The following is a 24,029-nucleotide window of genomic DNA, read 5'->3' on the forward strand; positions in this document are numbered from 1 at the left end:
ATATGTCGGTGTATGGGTGTTTTCTGTTGTTTTGTTGTTGTTTTGCTTCCTGGTTTCATTTGACATTATTTGCTTCAGGCTGTTCAAATATTCCTGCAAAGCAGAGCAAATTTAAATTTCCTAAACATATGCTCACAACGTAGATTTATTGCTTTCATCCTTAACTAAAATTCTGCCATTGCTCTGTCATACCGTACAAACTCCATACAGTGAGTTCCCCTAGTGCCAAGTTAATTTCAACGAAGAATAGTTTTCCCGGTTTAAAAATTCAAAATAAAATACAGTTTACAGCCTTGTTGCCTTCAGTTAGTGGTATTGTGTTTCTCTTCCTTTGTGTTAATGCTTATATTTGTCCTTTTTTCAATGTGTGATAAAACTAATTTAAAAATGCAGCTGTATGTCCCCGAGTTTACGATAAACTGTTGCAGGGAAACAACATATCTTTTTGTTTTCAGCTCATTCATGCATTTCTTAAATTTTCTCAGCCTGTAAATTGTCAGATTCTGTTTCCCGCCTTTCTTTTGTGCAGCAGGTGGTGTAAAGGCCTTTGTTCAGGATTGTGAAGATCTAAGACAGAGATGTTGATGCCTGTCCTTTGTTTGTTTTGGACTGTTTGTGGACATTCATTTATTAAGTCTATGTCTCTTGTAAGTGGGCATTCAGTCACATTTGTCTGTCCTCATCAATCCTCATCAATTACGTAGGAAAATGAGACAAAATAAGTTTTCACTTTCACACTGTAATTTTGTCATAAAAAGCAAGCCGTGAACTGACTGCTTTTATTTTGAAGGCATGGCCTCCGCTCTTCCTTTTTTGTGTCGGTTACCTGTGACTAGCTTACCGCAGCTTCAGGTTACAACACTTGCAGGGTCTTCGGTTCAGTCGGTCGCTGCCGCCGTTAAGCTGTTTTTGTGACAGCCAGGCAGCCGCTTCTCTGGTCGCCTTGAACGCTGCCTTCCTTTTCGGCCTTCCTGCACTGAAAAGCGGCGGAGAAATGACTTTAGTGTCGAGGATTTAACGAGTTTGTACTGTTGAACCGAACCGAGCCGCTAACTTGTCACCATGAGAAGCAGGAGCAACTCGGGCGTTAAACTGGACAACTATGCCCGGATGGTGCACCAAACTATCCTGAAACACCAAGTAAGTGTTTGATTCTGCTTTTCCGATCTGTTTATTTCGTCGAACAGTTAAACAAAGCCAGCTTGTCAACGAAAACAGTCACAGCAGCAGACAGGTTATGTTAACGTTTCCATTAGGAGTCAGTACTCAGATGTTTTCATTGCATGCAGGAGGAGAAGTAAACTGATATTTCGCAAGTCATCAGTGCTCTTTCAAACACACACCGTACACATGTTACACACGCTCATTAGCTGAGTGTGTGCGGTAGCTGCTAAGTGTACATCTGCACTGAATATAATGATGTTATAAAGTTTTGTTTGTGGTTTTTAAAATACTTTTTTTGTGCATATGTGATTGTTATAATACCCTCCACCCTCCTCCTGGGAAGGATTTCCACATGATTTTGGTACCTGCCGGGATTTGCCACCAACACCCCCACTGAGGTCAGGGAAGCTCACTAGTGTCTGAAATATAACTGTATGCATCAGTGGTTGTTGATGGGTGTCCAGATCAACCCTTAATGGTAAAGGCCATTAATTTAGATCAATGATAGCAGCCCAGAGGCTGGGTTAGGTCGCAGGACTTGTGCTTTCTGTAAAGCCTATTTTACATGTGACTTTTGTGTCTCACTTTTAATGAAGAAACGAAGGTGGAAGACTTGACAAGGTCGAACATGTCGGCTGTGCATTTGTGCAACTTGGCCCAGACGGAGCTTTGACAGCTTTGTGACATTTCTCATTGTTAGTGATGAAACACAGCTTGATGTTGAAATGATCCACCGCTTCAGTGTTTAGCTGTAAAAAAAAAAAAAAAAAAAAAAAAGACAATGTATGACTTAAACAATCCCCCTGTACCTTACATATGGTCCAGCTACACAGAGAATATGGTTTATCTGACCTGATGTGAAATGAGAACATAAATGCCAGCTGTAACCTTTGACCTTTCTGTGTGTCTCCCAGGATCCAGTGACGGGTCTTCTGCCAGGCAGCACAGATCAGCCGGACGCCTGGGTCAGAGACAATGTTTACAGCATCGTGTCGGTGTGGGCTCTCAGTCTTGCCTACAGGAAGAACGCAGACAGGGATGAAGACAAGGCCAAGGCCTACGAACTGGAGCAGGTAGGTGTGTGTCTGTGTTTGGCCTATGAACAAGAACAACGTGGGATTAAGGTTGAGTGTTAATGCTTTTATTCCTGGTTGTATTGTTTTTGGTTCCTGTATCAAAAAGTACACAACGGATTTGAATGCATGAATCCATGGTTACAGAGGGTGCAGCTCCTTTCTTTCTGCTGATAAAAACCCCATTTGTGTCTCATGTTTCTCTGCCTGGACACCAGGAAGGGTGTGTTGATAATGCTGACATTTAATCATCTTCCTCTCTTTCTCTCACTCTAGAGTGTGGTAAAGCTAATGAGAGGTGTCCTTCAGTGTATTATGAGGCAGGTATGTCATGTCACAGTTATATTTTCTTCTCCAACACACGTTTTTTTTTTGTGCCGTGCTTTCCTCGTTACTCGTTTTGAGACAAGTCTTTCCCTCTATACCTGTCTCTCTCTCTCTTTCTGTCTTACACCCACAAACACACAGAGGACAGGATCAGAAGTAAACACAGGAGTTGGACAATTTCCAAACAATAACATTAAATAGAGATTAAGCCCTGCTGATGCCTCGTTTTAAGCCTCAGATAAATCCTACTGATAGAAATTCCTGCTTTTTTTCAGTGTTTTGTCCTTTTGTTGGACAGTTTATTATTGAATGATTTGATCTTGGTAGTCTTGTTGTCTTCAAGTCCTTTGACAGCTCTCTCTGCTCTTGCCACCTTCCTTTGCCGCCGCCCCCCCTCACCTCAGCTGGATAAAGTGGAGAAGTTTAAATACAGCAGAAGTACCTCAGACTCTCTCCATGCCAAGTACAACACCAGGACCTGTGCTATAGTGGTTGGAGACGACCAGTGGGGTCACCTGCAGGTCGACGCCACCTCACTATTCCTGTTCTTCCTCGCTCAGATGACCGCATCCGGTAAACATGCGACAAAGAGCCATTATTTATTTTAATTGTTGCACTTGAGGAAAAACCTGGACCCCATTCACACTTTGAATTAGCATGCAGACTATGTCCAGTTGAGATTCACAGAAACACATTGCTTGGTTTATACAGGGTTTAAATGGGGTCTTAAGATGCTTTTCCAGTTGTGAAGTGGGGAGAAAAGCAGCTAATTCCAGTTAAATATCCGAGACGTGTGTTCCAGGTCTTCATATTGTCTACACCCAAGATGAGGTGGACGTAATTCAGAATCTCATGTTCTACATCGAGGCAGCTTACAAAGTGGCAGTAAGTGCTCATGCGTTCACACTCAGCTGAGGTAGGATGAGGAGGAAAGAGAAGACTTTAGGAAAGCATTAACATTGTCGTCTGTTTCTCTGATTCCCCACAGGATTATGGGATGTGGGAAAGAGGAGACAAAACCAACCAGGGCATCACTGAGATCAATGCCAGCTCTATAGGAATGGCCAAGGTTAATATATACACACAGAAATACAGTAAAAACATACTGTACCAACAGCCTCAGGAGAACAGTGGGAAGCAGGTGTGAGGAAGAGGAACTGCCTGACTGAGAGCAGAGCCTCCCAGCACAGAGGCAGAACAGGTGCTCCAGTAAAAATCTCTGGCACGGTGCAAGGTGTTTAGTCACTGCAACGGCCTTTAGACTGACCTTTATACAACCCAGGCTCTCCAAAATGAGTCAGGATCAGATGGGAGCACTTTGTTTTGGTGCTTAAAGTGTACACAGCAGCACCAGCACGTCCTGACTTCAGTATGGATAAACGTAATCCTGCTGCCAGATAAATTCTTTAGATTATCAGATGTGTTTTTAGCTAAATGAAAACATGCTTTTGAGGTTATTGGGAAGGTTTTTGGCAGAGCTTTGTCTCATTCCATAAGAAAATCCACATGCGTAAAATACAAGGAAACGTAGAAATCCCTGATAAACATTGTAGTTATGAAGTTTTTACTTAATGCGGTTCTCGCTCTCAGTGCCTGACCCAGTGCTGTCCTTGGTCGGCAGTGAACAGGAGGTATCAGGTTCTCTGTGGTCTTCCAAGAATGGCCTCTGGCTCAGAAATAACACAGTACTCTCAGTACTCAACCCACTGAACACACACACACACACACACACATATTTATACAGACACACAGTTTAATTTAAGACTTTGGAAACAGGCACCATTGCTGGATGCTCCCTGCTCCATCACTTACTTGTAGTTTTTAGTGTTTAAAAAGGAATTGAATGTAACACACACACACAATGCTGTGTGCTTCGGTCTACAGTATGTGTAATCTAAGACATTATATTACAGCACACTCCACTGTTGTCTTGTTTTTAATGAGGTTCATGTGACTGCTGTGTGTCCTCCAGGCAGCTCTGGAGGCGTTAGATGACCTCAACCTGTTCGGAGCGAAAGGGGGGCCGGGATCTGTGGTCCACGCCTTCGCTGATGACATACAGCACTGCCAGGTACACACACACACACACACACACACAAATATATATCATATATATCAAAACCAGTACCAGCATCTTTAGATTCGGATTTATCCCCCACTCTTTCTCTCTCCGTCATCAGTCCATCCTGACCTCAATGTTACCCAGGGCATCGATCTCGAAAGAGGTGGATGCCGGAGTCCTGTCCATCATCTCCTACCCTGCTTTTGCTGTTGAGGACATCAGCATAGTCAACATGACTAAGGAGGAGATCATCTCTAAACTCCAGGTGGCGAGACGTTCATTGAAGTGGGAAAGATTTAGAAGCTTGACACCAACATGGTCAGGAGGTCAATGTTTAAAAGTCAAGAGGCAGCAGCTTGGTTACAGCTGCAGCTGAGGATTTTTTCCAGTATTGATTTTTTTTTTTTTTCAAATAAGTGGCGTAGTGTTTTAGTTTTGAAAATGTTTGAAAAATAACTCGCTAGAGCACAAGGTGATATTTCCACGGTGACCAAAATGTCTCCTATTTTGACAGAATGAAGTGTATTTTCAACATATACTGTGCAGTTACAAGATTACTCAAGACATTTTGTCCTTTCTCTGTCTTTTCAGGGTCGATACGGCTGCTGCAGGTTTCTCAGAGACGGACACAAAACACCTAAAGAGGTAAACGTCCTGTAAAAGGGGGATGCAGCCTCTGTTTGTCCCTGTGTTTTAGCTTCCGTTAGATAACCCATTTAACTGATCTTTTTCAGATAAGCTGTCATCAGAAATGTTCCTACACGGTGTCTGCATGTTGCTCTGTTTTAATGCTTTCATCATAAAAAGCAGCAGATGCTGGGCAGATTGGGGATTATACTCTTTGAGGAGCTGCCAAGCCTCAGCGTTAAGCCAGGACAGTACATGAGCCATTCAAGGAAAATTGTGACGATTGCTTAAAGGTTTAAGCTCTCTACTTCTTTCAGTCCTTTTCTTCCTCTTTGGTTTTTGACTCCAGTAGTTCTGAGCCAGGTGCAGCTAGCGGTCACACAGGGCTGAGTGTGGCTGCCCTGGCTGTTGGAGCTGTGTGTCATGGTCAGCGTTGCTCAGCTCTTACGTAATGGGAAGTTGGATGAGGTCATTTAGTTCATGGACTGTAGAAACAAGTCTGCACTTTCTCTTTGGATGGGTTTTCAGTGAACTGACGAGCTGAACTTTGTAAAACCTTTTCTTAAAAGCTTCATGTGAACGATCAGTCTGTGTTTTTGGAAGGAGACAAAGTTAAAAGGAATCATAAAAAAATCCAGTAGCCAGTAGCACATAGTTCTTTCTGTCTGTTTTTCTCCAGGATCCAAACAGACTTTACTACGAGTCTGCGGAGCTGAAGCTGTTTGAGAACATCGAGTGTGAGTGGCCACTGTTCTGGACCTACCTCATTCTGGATGGCATTTTTATCAACAGCCCTGAACAGGTAATTTCCACCTGTATGGGTGTTTCCAATCATCTATAGTGTGTGTATACAGTATGTATACACACCTCTTATCCCCTGTGGACATTAACATGGTCAATATTTGTGTTAATTCTTCCAGGTGCAGGAATACCAGGAGGCTCTGGAGGGAATCCTGATCAAACAGAAAGACGGGATACGACTGGTCCCAGAGCTCTACAGTGTCCCCGCAGATAAGGTAATGACTTCAGGGGACGGTCTAGACATTCTTAATCACACAGCTGTTAATGGGTGTAAAGTGTTTGCTACAATCAGCTGCCATCAGTGTTGTTTGTAATGTTTAACATGGTTTTATTCTGTTGTGTGTTCATGCGTACGATCAGGTGGAGCAGGAGTACGTGAGCCCTCACTCTGTGGAGAGGGTCCCTATGGGCAAATGTCCTCTGAAATGGGCACAGTCTCTGTACATCTTGGGAAACCTTTTGGCTGAGGTGAGCCATTATTTCAGTAACTAACACTTAAAAACATGGAAGAATATTCTGATCTATACCTGAGAGCTCTGTAATCATCAGTGATCTTTGCCACTACAGTGAAATTATTAGCTACCAACGGAACTAATCTGGATCAAAGGATTAAAAGAGAAATAATAGAGTTTTTCAGCTGTGTCATTTTAATTTGCTGTGTTTTGTTGGCAGATTTTATTTTATTTCTTTTTACAGATTTTTGTGGGCTCAGACCTTTTTCAATCTCTGTCTTATTTTTCAGGGTTTTCTCGCCCCCGGTGAGATCGACCCTCTTAACCGGCGTTTCTCTACCATCCCTAAGCCTGATGTGGTCGTACAGGGTGAGGCATCAGGAAGCATGATGAGGCATTAGTGGTGAAACTTCTGGCCACTGACCACACTGGTCTGAAGTCCAGGGATTAAGCGGCCATTTGTTTTTATTGATTTTTATGCGTGTTAAAAACCTCCTCTCTCCTCTTGCAGTGTCGATTCTCGCAGAGACCGAAGAGATTAAAGAGCTGCTGTTAAAGAACGGCATAGAGGTGGAGACAGTGGCTGACATCCATCCCATCCACGTGCAGCCCTCTAGAGTCCTCAGCCACATTTACGCCAGGCTCGGTACAACTTCAGACAAGATTTTATTTTTTATCACTGCAGCTCTCGTGCCATTGAGGGGTGATGTTGCTTGGACCAATAGCAGTTGCAGCTAATTTTATGACATCTAATTGATTTGCAGGATTTGCTTATATCAGTGCTGTGGAATTTAGATTTTTTTTGGTTAATAACTTAGTAAAAAATACTCAACTCTCCGAACCACCACTCACCTTTACTTTCTCTTTCCCTGATCTGTCCCAGGGCGAAACCCGAGGCTGGGTCTGACCGGGCGACCCTACAGGAGAATCGGAGTGCTGGGAACCTCCAAGTTCTACATCATCAGGAACACCATCTTTTCATTCACACCTCAGGTCAGTAAGAAAGTCAGATTTCAGAGTAATGCTTCTCTTATAAGAATAGGATATAAAATTTAAATGAAAAATGTAATGAGGTGAGTTATGATTTATAAAGACCACTCTGGTTTTTGAATGGTGTTAGATATAATACCCAAGCTTTTTATGTTCCTTAGTATTTCATTAAAATTCACTGGTCTTTACATGTTCCTGGTGAAACTGGATGAAAATATAAAGCCCTGATTTTCTGTAACTATCCCCCCAGTTCATCGACCACCAGCAGTTCTACTTGGCACTGGACAACAAGATGATCGTGGAGATGTTGAGGACAGAAATCGCCTACCTCTCATCCAGATGGAGGATGACTGGACGGCCCACCGTCACCTTTCCCATTTCACAGACTATGCTGAGTGAGTTTGGAACCTGAATATATGAATATTGAAATTCTATGTTTGTGCTTAGCAGAGTGTGTGAGTTCCTTGTGTTATGTCTCTGTGTGTTTCAGCTGAAGACCACACGAACCTGGACCCTGCAGTCTTGGCTACACTGAAGAAGTTACAGGATGGATACTTTGGAGGAGCGAGGTGAATTTTACTGAGGATACTGAGGTCGAGTCTCATGACACACAAAAAAATAAATGTAAATAAATATAATCCTCGTCCTCCTCCTCTCTAGGATCCAGACGGGGAAGCTGTCAGAGTTCTTCACCACTTCCTGTTTCGCTCATCTCAGTTTCCTGGACGGTAAGGGTCCTGGCAGCATGGGCCACCACAGCGAAGAGTATGATGATGATGAGGGTGGCAGCGATGGATACGTGCATGAGTTGCATTGTGATGATGGTAAGAATAAAAAAACAGCTTGATGGAATGGTAACACCCACTGTGGCAAAAAAAAATATTTTAATAAACAGACTTTACACCACCAGGTGGTGTGTTTGTTGTCCATCGTTGGTTTGACCATTCCTGGTGGTATGTATTCCTAAAGTACGTGCACAGTCGTAGTCTGTAGTCATACACAGGCAAAGTAGTGGTGTTTTACCTGTATGTGCTGTTAATACCACGGTTAAACTCAAAATGACACAGGACATTTAAAGAAAAAACCTTTTTCCATCGTCGGTATATGTCACAGTATGTAAATGTGTCAGATTTACCATAAAAAAACAGATTTCAGTAAAATAAAGTGTTGGGATGTTGTTTAATTCTTTCTCTTCCATTAACACTTCCCATTCTCAGAGATCTCACCACAAAGTCTAATATGAAACTAACGTGGTCTTTTTGTCAAACACCATTAATAACAGCTTCCTGCTTTATCCTCATGTCACATCATCACTGATCCGGGACCTCTACACCTCGTCCCCGTCCCCGTCCTCATCGTCTGATATTGGAAAGTTAAGCTTAGAGTCTCAGCCTTGGGGTCAGACATGATCGAGACATTCCTTACAGAGACATACAGTTGTTGTTTTGATATAAAAAAAAAAAAAAAATTAAACTTATAATTATTTGTTTATTCAATTTAAAGCTCCTTCAGCGCTCTGCAGAAACAGAGTACATCAGAGATTTAGGATTTTGGTGTGAAAAAGTTGAGAAGCACTGCTTTGCTTGTTTTTGCTTGTTGGTATAAAAGACTTGTTCAGAAATGTTGCATTGAAATGACTGATAACCACAACTTTATGGATTATAGAGTCCTAACAAGGCTGTGTGTCATTCACTGTGCACGCCTGGCTTCATTTAATATACACACATTTTGTAAAATGGCTTGTTTGACAACTACTGTCTGTTACTGGATGTATGTGCATGCACCAGTGTCTACAGATGATCCTCATATTCACATTTCACAAACATTTTGGTTGTGAATAATAAGCTTATGTTGGTTTTATGGTTTTATGGCTGCTATGACATTTGTTGGCCTAGTTTACGTGGTTTGGTTTAAACGATAGGGTTCTTTGACTTTTTAAGGTGTCCTCTACCCGTCCTTTTGTCCACTTCTCCAGAGGCTGACGACCTCGCTCAGTACCTGGATCACCTGTTGGCCCATTCTGCCCCCAAGAAGCCCAAACAGCAGGTCGGGGGTTTGGGCAGGTTCAAGGCTGTTGCCACCAAAACAAAGGAGATGGTGTCTCTGATGAACAAGGCTCAGGACCTTAACGTACACAGTGAGTGGATCCACGTTCTGGGATCATCTTGACAAAATAAGATACACCGATAAGACACCGATACAGCTTCTGAAGTAACGCTCACTGAGACCAGACTACTCTTTGTTTTGTTTTGTGTCCAGATGTCAACATGTACCTGCCAAACAAACTGTTTCGCTCTCCTCAGTCGTCACTAAACCTGAACCTCCCAGACTCCTCTGGACACCAAGAAGCTCCGGTGTGTTTTTGTGTCCTTTCCACTGTTCTTCTGCTGTTCTTCTTTCATCTGCAGACTTTACACCATCTTTAACCCGCCACCTCTTTCCTCCAGGTGCCAGAAGTGGCAGTCACAACAGAGAGCGGCATCCCCAGAGACACAAGCGGAGCCATCGATTACAACGCTCTGGTCCAGCTGCTAAAGGACACACAAAGTCTCCAGGACCAGGCTGATATACTCTACATCCTCTTCAAAGACAAGTGAGACACAGAATTTTATAGAGCTGTATTGTTCCTGTGGTCTCAGACCAAGAAAATAAGTGAAATTCAGGCTTTTCCTGGCAACTCTGACCATGTAGCCTTCATTAGACTCCCTGTGTTTGTTTATGTCCGTCTCTTTAACAGGGGCATGGACTGGGACACCCGTCTGCACGGTAAAGGCTCCACCGTGCAGTCTCTTCTGACTGACCTTTATGAAAAGGCTGGTGAACTCAGACACTGGGGCCTCATCAGGATGATCTCTGGCATGCTGAGGAAGAAGGTGGAGGAGCTCGACTCGGTACGGCGCACACTCATGTTATCAGAGACGCAGTTATAAATAAAACAGTGACTCAGCAGGTTTTCCTTCTGCTGTAGTTAAGGAAACCAATTCATTTTCTAATTTAATTTTCATTTTTCTTTGATCTTTCTGAACTATTTTAATTTTTATCTGCATACGTTTCCCTCTCATCTCACATATTCCAGAGCTCTTTTCTGATTGGTTGTGATCTCTCTCTCTCTCTCTCACTGTAGGCCTGCTCTGATTTGCTGGCGCACCAGAAGCACCTGACCGTGGGTCTACCTCCTGAACCCAGAGAGAAAACCATCACCGCTCCCATACCTCCAGACCAGCTGGCTGCTCTCATCGACGAGGCCAGCGACAACAACATCAGCGTGGCCATACTCACTCAGGTGAGTCATATCTGTCGCCATCATCTGTGAATTTTCCCCGCTTGTCTTCCTCCTTCATCTTCTCTCCCTCCCTTCTTTGTCCTCCGTACTTCAGGAGATCATGGTGTACCTGGCTATGAGCATAAGGACTCAGCACAGTCTGTTCAGTGAGATGTTCAGGCTCCGTATCGGTCTCATCATCCAGGTCATGGCCACCGAACTGGCCCAGTCGCTCAACTGCTCAGGTGAGACAGGAAGAACATGATGTTTTAAAATAATTCACCAGTCTATATATTAGATATTCAGTTTACTGCCATGGCAGAGTATGAAAACGTGTGTGTGTCTGTGTGTGTGTCTGTGTGTGTGTGTGTGTGTGTGTGTGTGTGTGTGTGTCTGTGTGTGTGTGTGTAGGAGAGGAGGCCACAGAGAGTCTGATGAGTTTGAGTCCGTCTGAACTGAAGAATCTGCTCCACCACATCCTCAGCGGGAAGGAGTTTGGAGTCCAGCGCAGCAGTCAGTCTCCCAGTCCAGTCCTCTGTGTTTCACACACAGCAACAAAACACTGTATTCTCTGTCTCCCTTACAGCCAATCATATTCAGTTCTGTCAGTTGTCTTTTTGTTTTTATTTCCTCTTCCTCAGTGCGAGAGATGGACGCCGGAGTCAGTCCTGCCATCTCCATCCACCATCTGGGCAACGTTGGCGCCACCAAGAGCGAGAGAGCAGGCATCAGCAAACTGAAGAGCGACATGAAGATGGTAGGATTCCCGAGAAACAGATACTTTAAAGTCAACTTTAAAGTGAGACTGAGGATAAAAAAACTGAGATTAAGGGACGAGAGGATCTTATTTTGCAAACATTGTGCTTTATGGCGGACTGGTTTTTGTGTTTTTGCAGCTGGAACACAGGTTGTCTTTGACGGATCCCTTTAAGGTGATGATGACTGAAACATGTGGAATCAGATTAGGATCTAATTCAGCGTGATGATGAAAATAATTTGCGGAGAATTGTGGAAATAATTAAGAAAAACATTTGAGCCACTAATTCGAGGGGCTTGAGATGGAACGGATGGATTTTGTGCCTGAAATGATCAGGAGTGTGAAATTAATTATCTCGTTGTGGTCGACGTATCGTCAGTTATAAATCACCAGAGCAGCTGATTTATTTATGACTTGGTTTTTGTGTTGCAGGCGGAGCACAGGTTGTCCTTGACGGATCCATTTAAGGTGATGATCACATGAAGGAATATTAACCATCGCAGTATTATATCTGTTTCCTCTTTCTCTTTTTTAATGATAAGTTATTAGTAAATGATTATGCCAGAGTCAAAGTCCAGAATATGCTGTAGGTGTTAATTCACCTTCCATGTAAACATCACCAATCAGATCGATCAGGAAACAAACAGGAGTTTTTTTTATCCTCAATAGCAAATAATTGAATATGATTATTTATGTCATCATCACTTCAGGAGAACAAGTGCATGTATGGGAAAAAAGAAGTGACATGGAGTCTGGTAAACGTTCTGGAGATGACTGTGATGCAGCTGAAAGCTCAGGTGGAGAACAAACTGTCGAGCTCAGCATCATAATGCTGCTTGTTTTGTCTTTGTTTTGATTCAGGACCCCAGGCTGTCTGTAGCAGATCCAGTTATGGAGGTGATGATGGTGTTAAGAGGAGTTAATTCACCTTGCCGTGGAGTTGTGAACTGAAGATTTAATGATGATATTAATGACATTAACTGGCTTTGCTTTGGAAAAGGAATACGGCTTTGCTAATGTGAAAGTTAGCAGTGTTTGATTTTTTTGCGATTCATTGTGTTTCCTCTGTTGCAGATGGACCGCAGGGTGTCTTTGACTGGCTCAGTTAAGGTGATGATGATGAAATTCATAAATAAGAGCTGAGAGGCAGAAGTGAGGGAGAGTTAGATGCTGAGATTCGACTGAATTAGCAGTTTTCATCAGATAAAGTAATAGAATTGTAATTAAGTCTTAATTTTATTCTGATGCAGATGCAGAGGGATCACAGTTTGTCTTTGCCAGAGCTGATCAAAGTGATGATGGTGATGATGATGGTGTTGGTGTTGGTGGAGGTGTCAGTTTTTATCCATTAATTTATTTCTGCTAATGAAAAGGGTCGAGGCTTTTTTAATTATTCGGGTGTGAACAGGTTTTGCAGGAAGTTAAATCAAAGTGGATTTTTTCTTTCTCCGTTTCAGTTCGACCAGTCACTGACTTCCCCTCGTAAGGTGACAACGATAACGACATTTAACTTGGTTTCCTGGGTGTTAATTCATCAACTAAAAGTCATGAAGTAGATCGTTTGAGCGATTAACCCTCTGCTGCCTTGTGTTTCTGTCGTTAATTATCATTTACTGCTCCTCAGCTGTTACATGATGATGAAGTTTGGTTTAAGTTTCACTTGTATGTGCAGGGTTTAGAGCCATCTCATGCTGTTTTGTGGAAACTTGCTCAGCGGGGAATTAATCAGCGTGTTTACCTTTAATCTGCTGTTTTCTAAACTCATTTCTATCGTTTCCCATCTTGATTCATGCATGTTGAGACTCTCGATGTAGGAGGAAGCCAGAATCCACCGGCTTTGGTTTTGTTAAGCTGTCATCTCTGTTTGGATCCATCGCTTCTGCTTTTATTTACTGCCAAACTGTGTTTTTCATTTTGTGCACCTTTTTTCTTTTTTTGTTTTTCCCTCTTTCTCTCCCCTCTTTTTCTTTTTCGGCTGCGTCTCAGAGCATGCGATCGCAGTCACTGGACATAGAAAACATCGAATCCGGGGTAAAGATTTGTCTATTAATCAGATATTTATGACATTTTCTAATTCAGTTCATTACAAGTCCGTAACGTCATCGAGTCAATAGGTCAGATTTGGATAAGTGCCCGATTGTGATGTGCCTCAAAACAGGAAGAGGGCGCTGTTCTTTCAGAATAAAACACAGCTACAGTGAGTCCTTTCTGTTGTGATGATTCAGAGGTACAGGCTGCCGTCAATAGAATCTCTGGACATCCCTGAGAGTATTCCAGTCGCCAAGGACACCAGACACGGCCAGTGGCTGCGCAGGAGGCGTCTGGACGGCGCTCTGAACCGAGTCCCCATCGGGTTCTACCAGAAAGTCTGGAAGATCCTGCAGAAGGTCAGTCCATGCCCTGAACGACACGCTGAGTTTGATGTTTGGGTTTTAATGAACAACTTCTCCACAGTTATGTCCAAACTCTGGATGTTAATCTTACATCTTAATAAAAAAAAAAAAAGATTCTCTGTCACCAAATTGAATTATCCATTGTATGTTAAACAAACATAAACTGAGTGAGTTTGAACTTCTGGGCCTGTAATACACATTTACTTCAATGTACTAACATATAAACATGTTGCCCTCCAGTGCCACGGTCTCTCCATAGAGGGATTTGTCCTTCCTTCTTCTACCACAAGAGAGGTAAGAGCTCTGTGCTAATAAAAAAAAGAAGGTGAGTGTAAACGTTTTAGTAAGAGATGGTAAAGACTTAACAGATCTAGGTATGTATAAGAATCTTGGTATTTGTTTTAACATCTCTTTTCCTTCTTCATCCTCCCTTTTTTCTCTTCATTCCTCTCTCCAGATGACACCTGGCGAGATCAAATTCTCCGTCCATGTGGAGACGGTTTTGAACCGCGTCCCTCAGCCTGAGTACCGTCAGCTGCTGGTGGAGGCCATCCTGGTCCTCACCATGCTGGCCGACGTGGACATCCAGAGCATCGGCTCCATCATCCATGTAGAGAAGATCGTCCACCTCGCTAATGACATGTTCTACAAGGATCAGGTCGGCGTGATTCTGAAATCCAGCGTTAGTATTTATGTGATCAGGTAAAGCAGGATGTTCCTCTTTCCCTCTCCTCCAGATGGACCTGGGAGCAGAGGAGCACATCCTGGAGAAGGACCCGTCCACCGGAATCTGCAAGCTGCTGTACGACAGCGCCCCCAGCGGTCGCTTCGGGAGCATGACCTACCTCACCAAGGCTGTGGCGGTGTACGTGCAGGACTTGCTGCCCAGCGGGTCGTGTGCTGTGCAGTGAGAGGACGCCACGGCAAAACCAGAATAGGCATGAAACCACTCGATCAAAATGGTTAAAGCTGAAACAGTTTTTACTTTAAAACAATGATAAATAAACACAGATAGGATCAGTTTTATATCGTCAGTGTGTGTTGATCAGTGAGGTTTGAGATATTTGTTACAGTATGTTTTATTGTCAACATGTGGGAAATACACTTATCTGCTTTCTCTCCCAGAGTTAGAGGAGGAGGAAGACTAGCTGTTTCCTTCCAATCTCAGTCTTTGTGCTAAGCTAAGCTAACTGGCTGCTAACTGTAGCTTCATATTACCTGCACAGACATCAGAGTGGTATTGAAGAAGCTTATTTTCACTAAATGTCAGACTGTTCCTTTAGATTAACGGCAAAACAAAAGTTCATAGATAGGATCTAATGTGTACTGTCAGCAATTGCATGGACTTTCAGACAGGCATCGACAGTGTTCAGCGTCTTGATCTCCATGGCAACACACATCAACATGTATTTCAGATCTTACTTGCTGTGTGATGTACAAAGTAATGATAAAAAATAGATTATTTACTATTTATTTTATGGTTCTTAACAATAACAGCTACAACATAAAAATCTAAAATCGATGACGTGTGTCAGAGAGGACACAGGTCTGTGTATGTGTGTGTGTGTGTGTGTGTGTGTGTGTGTGTGTGTGTGTGTGTGTGTGTGTGTGTGTGTGTGTGTGTGTGTGTGTGTGTGTGTGAGTGAGTGTGAGTGAAGCTACAGGAATGCTGTTTAATTCTAACTATGCAGAAATATCAGACGTGCTTGTGCAGTGCCTTATTTTTCAGACGCAGCTTGTATTTGTTGGAAATGAGAGTTGTTAGCATGTAGTGTGCTGAAGATACTGTTCTGTCGCAGTGACTTTTGAAAGCAATGCAGTGATTTCCTCTGCAGTAAGTCCCCTTAATGCGTGTAATTCAGATTTCTGTCCTCTTAAGAAGGGAAGTGCCTTAATTTACGGATTATCATGGGTTAAATTTTAATTTTGTTTGTTTATTTTAGTATAATCACAGTAAAACTAACGTCTGTTTACTCACATCTGTTGTTTTACATTATTTTGGACTCATTTCACCTTTAACTGTTTTGCTGTACAGGTGCTTTAAAGGTTCACTGAGAGAAAAATGTGAATGAATTGAAGGGAATTCAAGAACAAACAGGATTATATGTTTTTAGGTTGAGACATTGCTGAGAAAGGGGCTGGTTAAATGTTCAATAACAGAATTATTTTGTGGTCTTTGAAGATGTGAGCGCCACACTCCACAAACAGTAATGGCAGAATGAGAGTGAGTGATGTCTGTGTTGTTAGATAAAAATATCCACTGAACAAACTGGTTGTTGTTTTTTGTTTTGTTTTGTTTTTGAATCTAATTCTGTAATAAAAAAAGAGACAAAAATGTTTTTGAACATTTATTTTCTTTAGGCTCTTCAACATCTGTTCAGCAGTGAATAGATCCAGCGAGCTCAGGTGCTGTTATGATTTAAGCGCTAGCAGGACTTCTCAATCTTACTGGATTAAAGAAGACTGCGTGAAAAGGTTGAAAGCTCCAGAAGGAGCTTGTGCTACATTAGTTGGAAGTTATCACTAATTTATTTGTCCATCTAAATTTGACAGTAGTTGTTCTATTACATGTAAACAGCTGTTGTTGTGTGTGTGTTTGTTTGTTTTGTTTTCAGAACCCCTGGTCTCAAATCATGCTACAGTATAACACTACTGAATCATACATACATGAATCATACATACAATATAACACTTCCACGACAATCTGTCGTGGAAGTGTTATATTGGCTGTTCTGTTTTCTTCCTGTGGCTGCCGTGGTCCAGTTTTCTTGCAGAGATTGTGAAGTTTAATCTTTTCTCAGACTATTTCTGCTGTTTTCCTCCTCAGTGTGAAGCGACGGAGCAGGAGCTTTGGTTAAAGCCACTGAGCAAAAAAGAGAGATGTGTTCCAGCACAAAGAGCAGCTGAACACTGTGGATGTGTTTTGAACTGACATTTAAGCTCAGACAGGGACTTTGGCTGGAAGTTTTTTTTTATTATTATTATTTATTTGTTCTCGGGAGAAAACTGTCAAATTGAAACATCGCTCGACTCCGGAGAACGTGCCCTTTTCAACTTCATTCTCCAAACCAAAGTTGAAAACAGAAGGAAAATGTGACTCAAGACCTGAAACAGCTAAAACTCAATGTTAAATTGCCATTTTATGCACAGTGACTTCTTAAAAGTTGGTTGATTTTCCCTCTGACTCAGGTACATTTTTGAAAATCAGAGGAATCACTTACATAAATTTAGTGAAGAAACACTGAATAGAGACCAAAAACAGAGCTAAAATAAGTAAAAACAAAATATTCAGTCAGAAAAAAGTGAATATATCATGTTAAACTTTGAATGATGGTGTTTAAAGTTCAAAGTTTAGCTAACTAGACAGAAATACATGACCTGGGTTATCTGGAAGAAAGCAAACAGACAGGGATAAACACAGACAGGCTCGGTATAGCCCTGAAAATATTGACCTGTGACACGGAACATATATGAAAACACGTGAACACACACGTACAAACATGTCATCTGTCTGTCACTAAAAAATGAACCTGAATAAAGTTTAATCCGCCTGATCAAATAAACTACAATAGAAATTGCTCAGTTGTTGGATTGAAAAATGATTGAAATGTAAAACACATGACCCAGTTTGCTGCAGTCAGCAGAGCGCTGACAGTAAAAGCCTGTTGTAAATCTAACAGTAACACTGGCCGGTCGACAGAAAACAGTGGTGGTGAACAGCTTTTCTTTTTTCTCTCACTTTGTTTAGTTGCTCAGTTTCAGCTCGTACAGCAAATCAGTGATCAATTAAGACAAGTGAAAGCAGATGTGTCTGACGCCTAATCTTTTTTTTTAGCCTCAGGCACAGCTTTGTCTGTCAGTCCTTCCCTTTGGTACAGAAAACTTGACAAAAAATTCCATTAAGTTTGGCAGAAACATTTCTGACTTTTGTGATTACCAAGAGGTTTGCGCTGTGTGGGAGAGCATGTTTGTACCTTTAGCAGTTTTTTTTTTCTTCAGTTACTTTTAAAAAAAACATTTGTTGCTTCTCAAATGTGACGACTTGATGCTTTTCTCTGTCATATCTGGTTGTGAACTAAATATTTGAGTAAGGAGGAGAAGAGAAAACGCAAAATAAAAGCACAGTTTCCCAAAACGGACATGAAAGCAGAGGAAAGGTTGAGCTATTTCATAATGGGATACAGCCGACGTCCAGCGGCACCCTACCTGCCTGTCTCTGCTGCTGTGTTTCCACCTGATGTCAAATATCATCATCCCCATGCATCTATGAAAAAACCAACACACACGTCAGCACACAGTGACATGTGGCAGTGAACTGGCCAGTGCAAAGTGTAAAGAACAGTGAGTGCAAGTCGAGAGTCCCAGACGACTCCTGCTCAGACACCATTTGATGGATGGTGATGTGGAGGAAGAGGCCGAGTTCATCATCAGGCTGCAGGAGCAGGAACCTTTCACAACATCATGTGAAGGAACAGTAAATACATTTTTAAAGCTGCACTGACAAAGAGTTGCAAAGTAGGAAGGACAGATTTCAACGTTTTATTTAAATAATATCCTTAATGCTGCATAACTCCCAGTGTTTTGTCCCACATTTTGCTGAGTTAGTAGCTATAAAATATATAAAAACTGTAATATTTACTGAAATGTTGTGTGCATCCTTCAGAAGACACCGTTCCTCTTGACTCCACATGATTTCCAGCCATCCCTTAGTTTGGTCCTCTCACACACTTGGCTTATCTCTGTCGTTGTGAAAGACTGAATGTCTGAATGCCAGCAGCTGTTTGACCTTTGAACTCTGGCAGCAGATTTGTTGGCCCATGAGTCACAGTGCTATCTGAGTTGTCTCATTATCTCGCTGCAGATGTATTAAAGGAGTCACAGGAGTTTCACATTAGTGCTGGTGTTTGCTGCAGCCAAGCAGGAATCAATATGTCATCCACACAATGTGCGAACATCCCCGAGGAATCTGCTGAGCAAGCTTCTCAGCGGATTCGTGCAGGCCGTGTTTCAAGAAAACCTTTGTGTTAAAGTTTGGAAAAATTTTTCCAACAATCATATCGCAGACGTGGCTTATTTGTTAAGTGTCCTTTGAAGGAGGTTAAGAAAAGAAAGAACTAGAAAAGCACGACCAGCAGTGGCTTATTGTAAAGGTCTAAGGTTTATTTACTCCCATATGAGTAATATTTGGTAAAAACTACAATTCCCTGCTTGAATTTCATGTGTGAACATTAATGCAGCAAAGCCGAAGTAAAATGTAGATGTAGGTGATACTTTATTAAAACCAGTTATCTGCTTTAATTAATTAGCTTAAAACCAAAATTAAAAATGACCAACAAAGGCATTAAATATTTTTTTCTCATGCTTTTATTCAAGCTCCTCCATCTCACTACGTGTAAGGAATACAGTACATACAGTACATACAGTACACAGTACCAAGATAATTTGGGTTTAAAAGTGCAATCCTACTTGAACATTTCTCAAACGCTGAGTGTAAAAAAATATCAGCAACCACCTGCTCTGTGCATCAAGTAAACGATGCAGGTGAGTCGAAGCGAAGTCTGTCGTCCCTTATCGATTTGAAGAGATGGATGTGCAAAAAAAAGAAAAGAAAAAAAACAATATTTGTACAGTCGCCCAGGATATGTGTTAAATTTGTTATTGGTTACAGATTTAAGATTGTCTGAGCAGATTTCTAAAAGTTCCCACTGAAAAAGTTTAAAAACTCCAGACAGATGATTGATTTTACTAAAACAAGCCACTGAAATATGATGAACAAATTCAGATTTTTACAAAATACTTCAGAAAAGAATGTAAGTGGGTACATTTTTAACATTTAAAAAAAGGGTAAAATAAATAAAAGACCAGAGAATCATTGGATTACACAAAATCAATTTGCATGCATTTCAGATATTGTGAATAATGTTTGTGTTTCATGTGTTTGTAGTTCAGTTATTCTGTACTCGGCTGAGGAATTTGTGTCTTAACAAACTTTAAATATAACTTTTACTAGCATAAAACTAAAATAAAAAATTGAAGATGTTAGAATGTGAAGGGTGCTCAAGCATTGCTTCTATGTAACCTCTGCTCCTTCTCTTTTCTCTGCTTTTACCACAGGACCATTTTCTTTTACGCCTTTTTTCCTACTTTCTTTTTCCTCTTAAACCCTTTGTGCCTCTGACAGTCGACTGCAATCCCATCAGATGTCAAGTATATTTTTTTTACGGTGTCTGTTGAGATTTTGTAAAGCTCGATGATTAATACCAGTGACTCAGGCATTACTGAAAGTTCTGGACGTCAAAACACACTGTGTGCTCTGCAGGCCCCAACTGCAAGTGTGTTCAAAGGCTAAAAGTCAGCGCCACATCATTTGCTTGTTCTCAAACTGATCTCAGTTTTCAGTTTGATCTGTGACTCATTTCTGAAAATATTGGTCTTTACAACATTGTTGGTGTTTCTGCTTTTTACCAATAGATGTTGATACAAGTGTAAGAGCAGCCAATATCGCATCTCTCCGACAGTACCTCAGCAAACTGAACCAAACGACTCCTCTTGGTAAAAAGGGAAGAGTATGTGTTTCCATTCAGCTCGTTATCAGTGCAATGGCAAGACTTTCACAGCACACAGCTGAGTGATAACCTATCGAGCACAACACAAGACAGTTATGACAATATCTGGAAAAATGTAAAGGTCAGGAGCTTCTGAGAGGCACACCACAACAATACAGACTCTCATTGCCTAAAAATAAAAGAAAATATTTGTCATGAAGGGACCAGTTATATCCAGTTCAGTCACGAAGATGTAGAAATTAGATTTCTGGAGACAGCTTTGTTTTAAATTGTGTTAATAACAGTTTTTAAAACAAGCCGAGTCGCGCAGACATCAGACTCCACTGTATTTCTGGAGGACAGTTGAAGGCTGTGGTAACTGGCAGAACAGAGCCTCTGAGATTCTTTTGTTTTCATTCTGAATCACAGCTCTGAGCTTTGAGATCAGGGCTGAAAGATTTTGGTCCACAGGAGTAGAAATACAAGCGTTTTTAGTTGTTTGCACTCATGTTTAAAACCTTTCTCACTGCTCAAATATCAAGTACAAAGGCTAAATGACTCTCCTCTTACATTTTTGCGTTTTACCCCACTGCCTCAGTCCACCTCCTCTTAGCTTAATTTAAGTGATATTCCTCATTTTTGCCTTTTAAAATGTCTCAGGTGGAGCAGTGAAAACCCCCCTTGTCAGAATATATCATCAGAAACAAATTGGCCCATATAAATACAAAACTCAGATTAAAAAAATAATGGCTGGATAAGTTCATGTCCCAGTCATCAGAACCCCTCATAACGATGTTTATGGCTATACGCTCATGTAAACACGCTGGTTGTGTCAGAGGACGTCTAGTAGTTGACGGGTTCTGTGGGGGAACGCTGGCTGGTGGAGCAGTGTCCCGCCCTAAATACAGAGAGACAAGAACAGAAATGCAGAAAACTCAGTGAGACAGGGTTCAGTGTTCTAATGAGGAGGCTGAACTATCACAGATCAGCGTTTTGGTACCTGCAGAGTCCTGTGGAGCACTCGTAGTTGTTTTGGCAGTAAGCTCCGAATGGTTTACTGTTCATGATTCTCCACAGTGGGGTCATGCGAGCTATCCTCCTCAGTGTGTGGACGGCGTGTTCCCCCCTTGAATCTGCCCTCTGGTCAGACCTGGACTGCACCTGAGAGGCCAGCGGACCTGCACACACCTGGTTCACACAGACAGACAGACAGACAGGTAGAGGAAGTGTGCATCAGAGAGGAACCAAGCAGGAAACAAGGAAAACAATAATAATAATAATAATTACAATAACTCTCCATAAGTCGACTCTAAGTGTCCCTGTGGGACACATGAGTGCATGCTGAGTCAGAGTGGTGAGATGATACTTCGGCTAATGTGCTGGAGGCACATGAAGCTTCAAATTTAGATATTACTGTGTTTAACAGTGTACTGACTCAATTTAGAAGCACACATTGTAAACCAACCATCTCATTTCCATGGTGAAACAATGTGTAAAACAATAACAGCTCTACTGGCGAAAATAATCTTAACTCAATGTCCATTTAGTAACTTTTTTTCTGGGGTTTTCAACCACATTTCACAGTCATCATTCACTAATAAGTGACTTTGATTTAATATTTTTTATCAGACTACTGTTTCTAAGATCAAGAATGAACTTTTACCCTCAGATATCACCAGTTACACCAGTTACACCAGTTCCCTGTTTCTTTTTTTCTTCTTCGTGTCTAAAACACAAAACACCCTGCTCAATTTTCATTCGCTGATTTGTTTGAAATAAATTCTTCTTTTAACATCCATCATTTATATGTCCAACCATCCTCTGATCTAAGATCAGACACACTCATCCGTATTTCGTGACCGCATCTATTTCTTCAAGTCAAGACTGTCCACTCACCTGCTGAGCCAGCATTAACAGCACCATGCACAGTGCTACTGCTGCTTTCCTGTGGCTGAAGACGTGTTTCTCCTGCATCTCTGTGGTGGAGTTCAATGTCCTCCGGTGTTTGACGATGAGACTTTTTTTTTTTCCCTCTAAGTGACCGACTGCTCTTCAGTCTTGAGGAAATCTGACCCGGCAGGGTTTCTGATCTCTTCAGATCTGCTTCAGGAACCTCCTGAAGACTCAACCAGTCCCACTAATGAGTCTGGAGGTTGTGTGAAGTCAGGTTTTGATCAGAGTTTGCTGGAAGTCTCTTCAAGTCAGTCAGTGAACTCAGCTGTGGCACCGGCAAAGAAGGCTGGGCTCCCCTTTATATAGACAGGCCACGATCCCAGGAGAGAAAAGGCAAGAGGGAGGGAGAGATAGAGCGAGAGAGTCACAGTCCACGCTGTCGTCCTCCCCTCGCTCCCTCTCTCCCTCTTCATCTCTCTTTTCTGCTCCAAATGTGGCATTACGTGTTTGCATAGAACCAGTCATTTCCTTAAATGAGGCCATACAACCCACTGAGTCCTACTGTCCCTCACACACACGCACACACACACATAGAAAGACACACTTTCTCTTCTTCTTTAACATACATGTAGATAACGTGAGCACAGGTGGACCAGACACAGCACACGTGATCGCAGCATAAAGGAGCAGCTGGGTAAAAGGGGTTTAAAGAGACAAAGAGGTCACTGAACATATACGTGTGTGTGTGTGTGTTTGTGTGTGTGTGTTTGTGTTTCCCACAGTGTGTGTGTGAATGAACTTGCAGTAAGATAAGGCTTTTATCAGTCTGCAGAGTCTGTGTGCTGCAATACTCTCTTTGAATACCGATGCCCCTGACCTGACGCAATCTTACAGCCCGGCTTATACAATGTGGGCAGCACGCACACAGGAAGGCAGCAGGTGTGGTTTACATAAGCAGGTACGCCGTACACAAGACCCCGGCACGTGACTGATGTGTGCTCCATATAAAAGCACACAGCCGCACATAAAAGGCTGTAGCTAAAGCTGAGGAGCACAAGGCAAATCTGGACTCATGTGATAGATCATCGGCTCTCAGTCGTCCATCAGTCACTGCCGTGGGAAACAACCACTGTGAGGCACGAAGCTCACACTCTGTTCAGATTTAGTTTTATCCAAATTATTGCATTTAGGTTTTCCAGGGCAAATCAGGGAAACCTGGAAGAGACAAGGAGGTTTTGGCCCAGAGACACTGGTTGTTATGTTAAAGACAGGCTCGCGACAAAAGTATTTTTAAACTGTTGTCTAAATTTAAGAGCGAGGGAGAAAGAGGAGAGTTAAAGTACAGGAACAAGGGCGGATGTCATGGAAAATTCCTGCGCTGATTCCTGTAAGGTTGTTCATCACTGAAAGGCCCCCGGGAGGAGCATTAGACTGACAGGAATCCTGCGCCACACAAACTCAGAACATCTGCATCATTCATTATCGCTGAGCATGACTCAGCAGAGTGCGCCTGATGGGCTGAAAGTGAGACGAGACACTGAGCTTTGATTACTGTGAATTATAACTGTGGAGCAGATGAGGGTGGACTTTCACCAGTGCTGCCACTTAAGCTCCAATTTCCAGCTTTTCCACAAACGTTTTCTTGACTCTCATACTGTGAGGACAAGTCCAACTTCCACTATC

General features: G+C 42.1%; 2 protein-coding genes across 8 annotated transcripts; one reads left to right on the top strand and one right to left on the bottom strand.

The window, feature by feature from the left end:
• Positions 1-847: 847 nt before the first annotated feature.
• On the top strand, positions 848-15,326 carry phka1a (phosphorylase kinase, alpha 1a (muscle)). Of its 7 annotated transcripts, none has more exons than XM_041031871.1 (36): positions 848-1,140; positions 2,079-2,237; positions 2,514-2,561; positions 2,969-3,137; positions 3,367-3,449; positions 3,553-3,633; positions 4,537-4,635; positions 4,745-4,891; positions 5,218-5,271; positions 5,933-6,055; positions 6,174-6,269; positions 6,415-6,522; positions 6,797-6,875; positions 7,018-7,152; positions 7,390-7,499; positions 7,747-7,891; positions 7,987-8,065; positions 8,157-8,320; positions 9,472-9,633; positions 9,756-9,850; positions 9,944-10,089; positions 10,234-10,387; positions 10,621-10,779; positions 10,874-11,003; positions 11,170-11,271; positions 11,400-11,515; positions 11,948-11,983; positions 12,377-12,412; positions 12,590-12,625; positions 12,766-12,816; positions 12,973-13,002; positions 13,502-13,546; positions 13,741-13,902; positions 14,149-14,202; positions 14,366-14,566; positions 14,646-15,326. In XM_041031871.1, the coding sequence occupies exons 1-36, from the start codon at positions 1,063-1,065 to the stop codon at positions 14,817-14,819; spliced, it is 3,846 nt and encodes a 1,281-aa protein (XP_040887805.1). In that variant the 5' UTR covers positions 848-1,062; the 3' UTR covers positions 14,820-15,326. The 7 variants fall into 7 exon arrangements, with proteins under 7 accessions (XP_040887805.1, XP_040887806.1, XP_040887807.1 ...); XM_041031875.1 differs by having other exon boundaries at positions 849-1,140; positions 8,157-8,224; XM_041031872.1 differs by lacking the exon at positions 12,973-13,002.
• A 4,309-nt stretch (positions 15,327-19,635) lies between these two features.
• Positions 19,636-22,665, bottom strand: leap2 (liver-expressed antimicrobial peptide 2). Its single transcript, XM_041031878.1, has 3 exons — positions 22,350-22,665; positions 21,454-21,641; positions 19,636-21,351 (listed from the first exon to the last, which is right to left on the bottom strand). Exons 1-3 carry the CDS (start codon positions 22,425-22,427, stop codon positions 21,297-21,299), a joined length of 321 nt encoding a protein of 106 aa, XP_040887812.1. The 5' UTR covers positions 22,428-22,665; the 3' UTR covers positions 19,636-21,296.
• Between the last annotated feature and the right edge of the window lie 1,364 nt (positions 22,666-24,029).

This window comes from Toxotes jaculatrix, chromosome 23 (assembly GCF_017976425.1).
Source record: "Toxotes jaculatrix isolate fToxJac2 chromosome 23, fToxJac2.pri, whole genome shotgun sequence".
In the NCBI taxonomy this organism is placed as follows: domain Eukaryota; kingdom Metazoa; phylum Chordata; class Actinopteri; family Toxotidae; genus Toxotes; species Toxotes jaculatrix.

Coding starts and splice junctions, on each gene's coding strand:
- phka1a (XM_041031871.1), top strand. CDS start 1,063: ATGAGAAGCAGGAGCAACTCGGGCGTTAAACTGGACAACTATGCCCGG. Junction 4,892..5,217: donor AGATCATCTCTAAACTCCAG/GTGGCGAGACGT, acceptor CTGTCTTTTCAG/GGTCGATACGGCTGCTGCAG. Junction 7,500..7,746: donor TCTTTTCATTCACACCTCAG/GTCAGTAAGAAA, acceptor CTATCCCCCCAG/TTCATCGACCACCAGCAGTT.
- leap2 (XM_041031878.1), bottom strand. CDS start 22,427: ATGCAGGAGAAACACGTCTTCAGCCACAGGAAAGCAGCAGTAGCACTG. Junction 21,642..22,349: donor TGTTAATGCTGGCTCAGCAG/GTGAGTGGACAG, acceptor TGTGTGAACCAG/GTGTGTGCAGGTCCGCTGGC. Junction 21,352..21,453: donor TGCTCCACAGGACTCTGCAG/GTACCAAAACGC, acceptor CTCTGTATTTAG/GGCGGGACACTGCTCCACCA.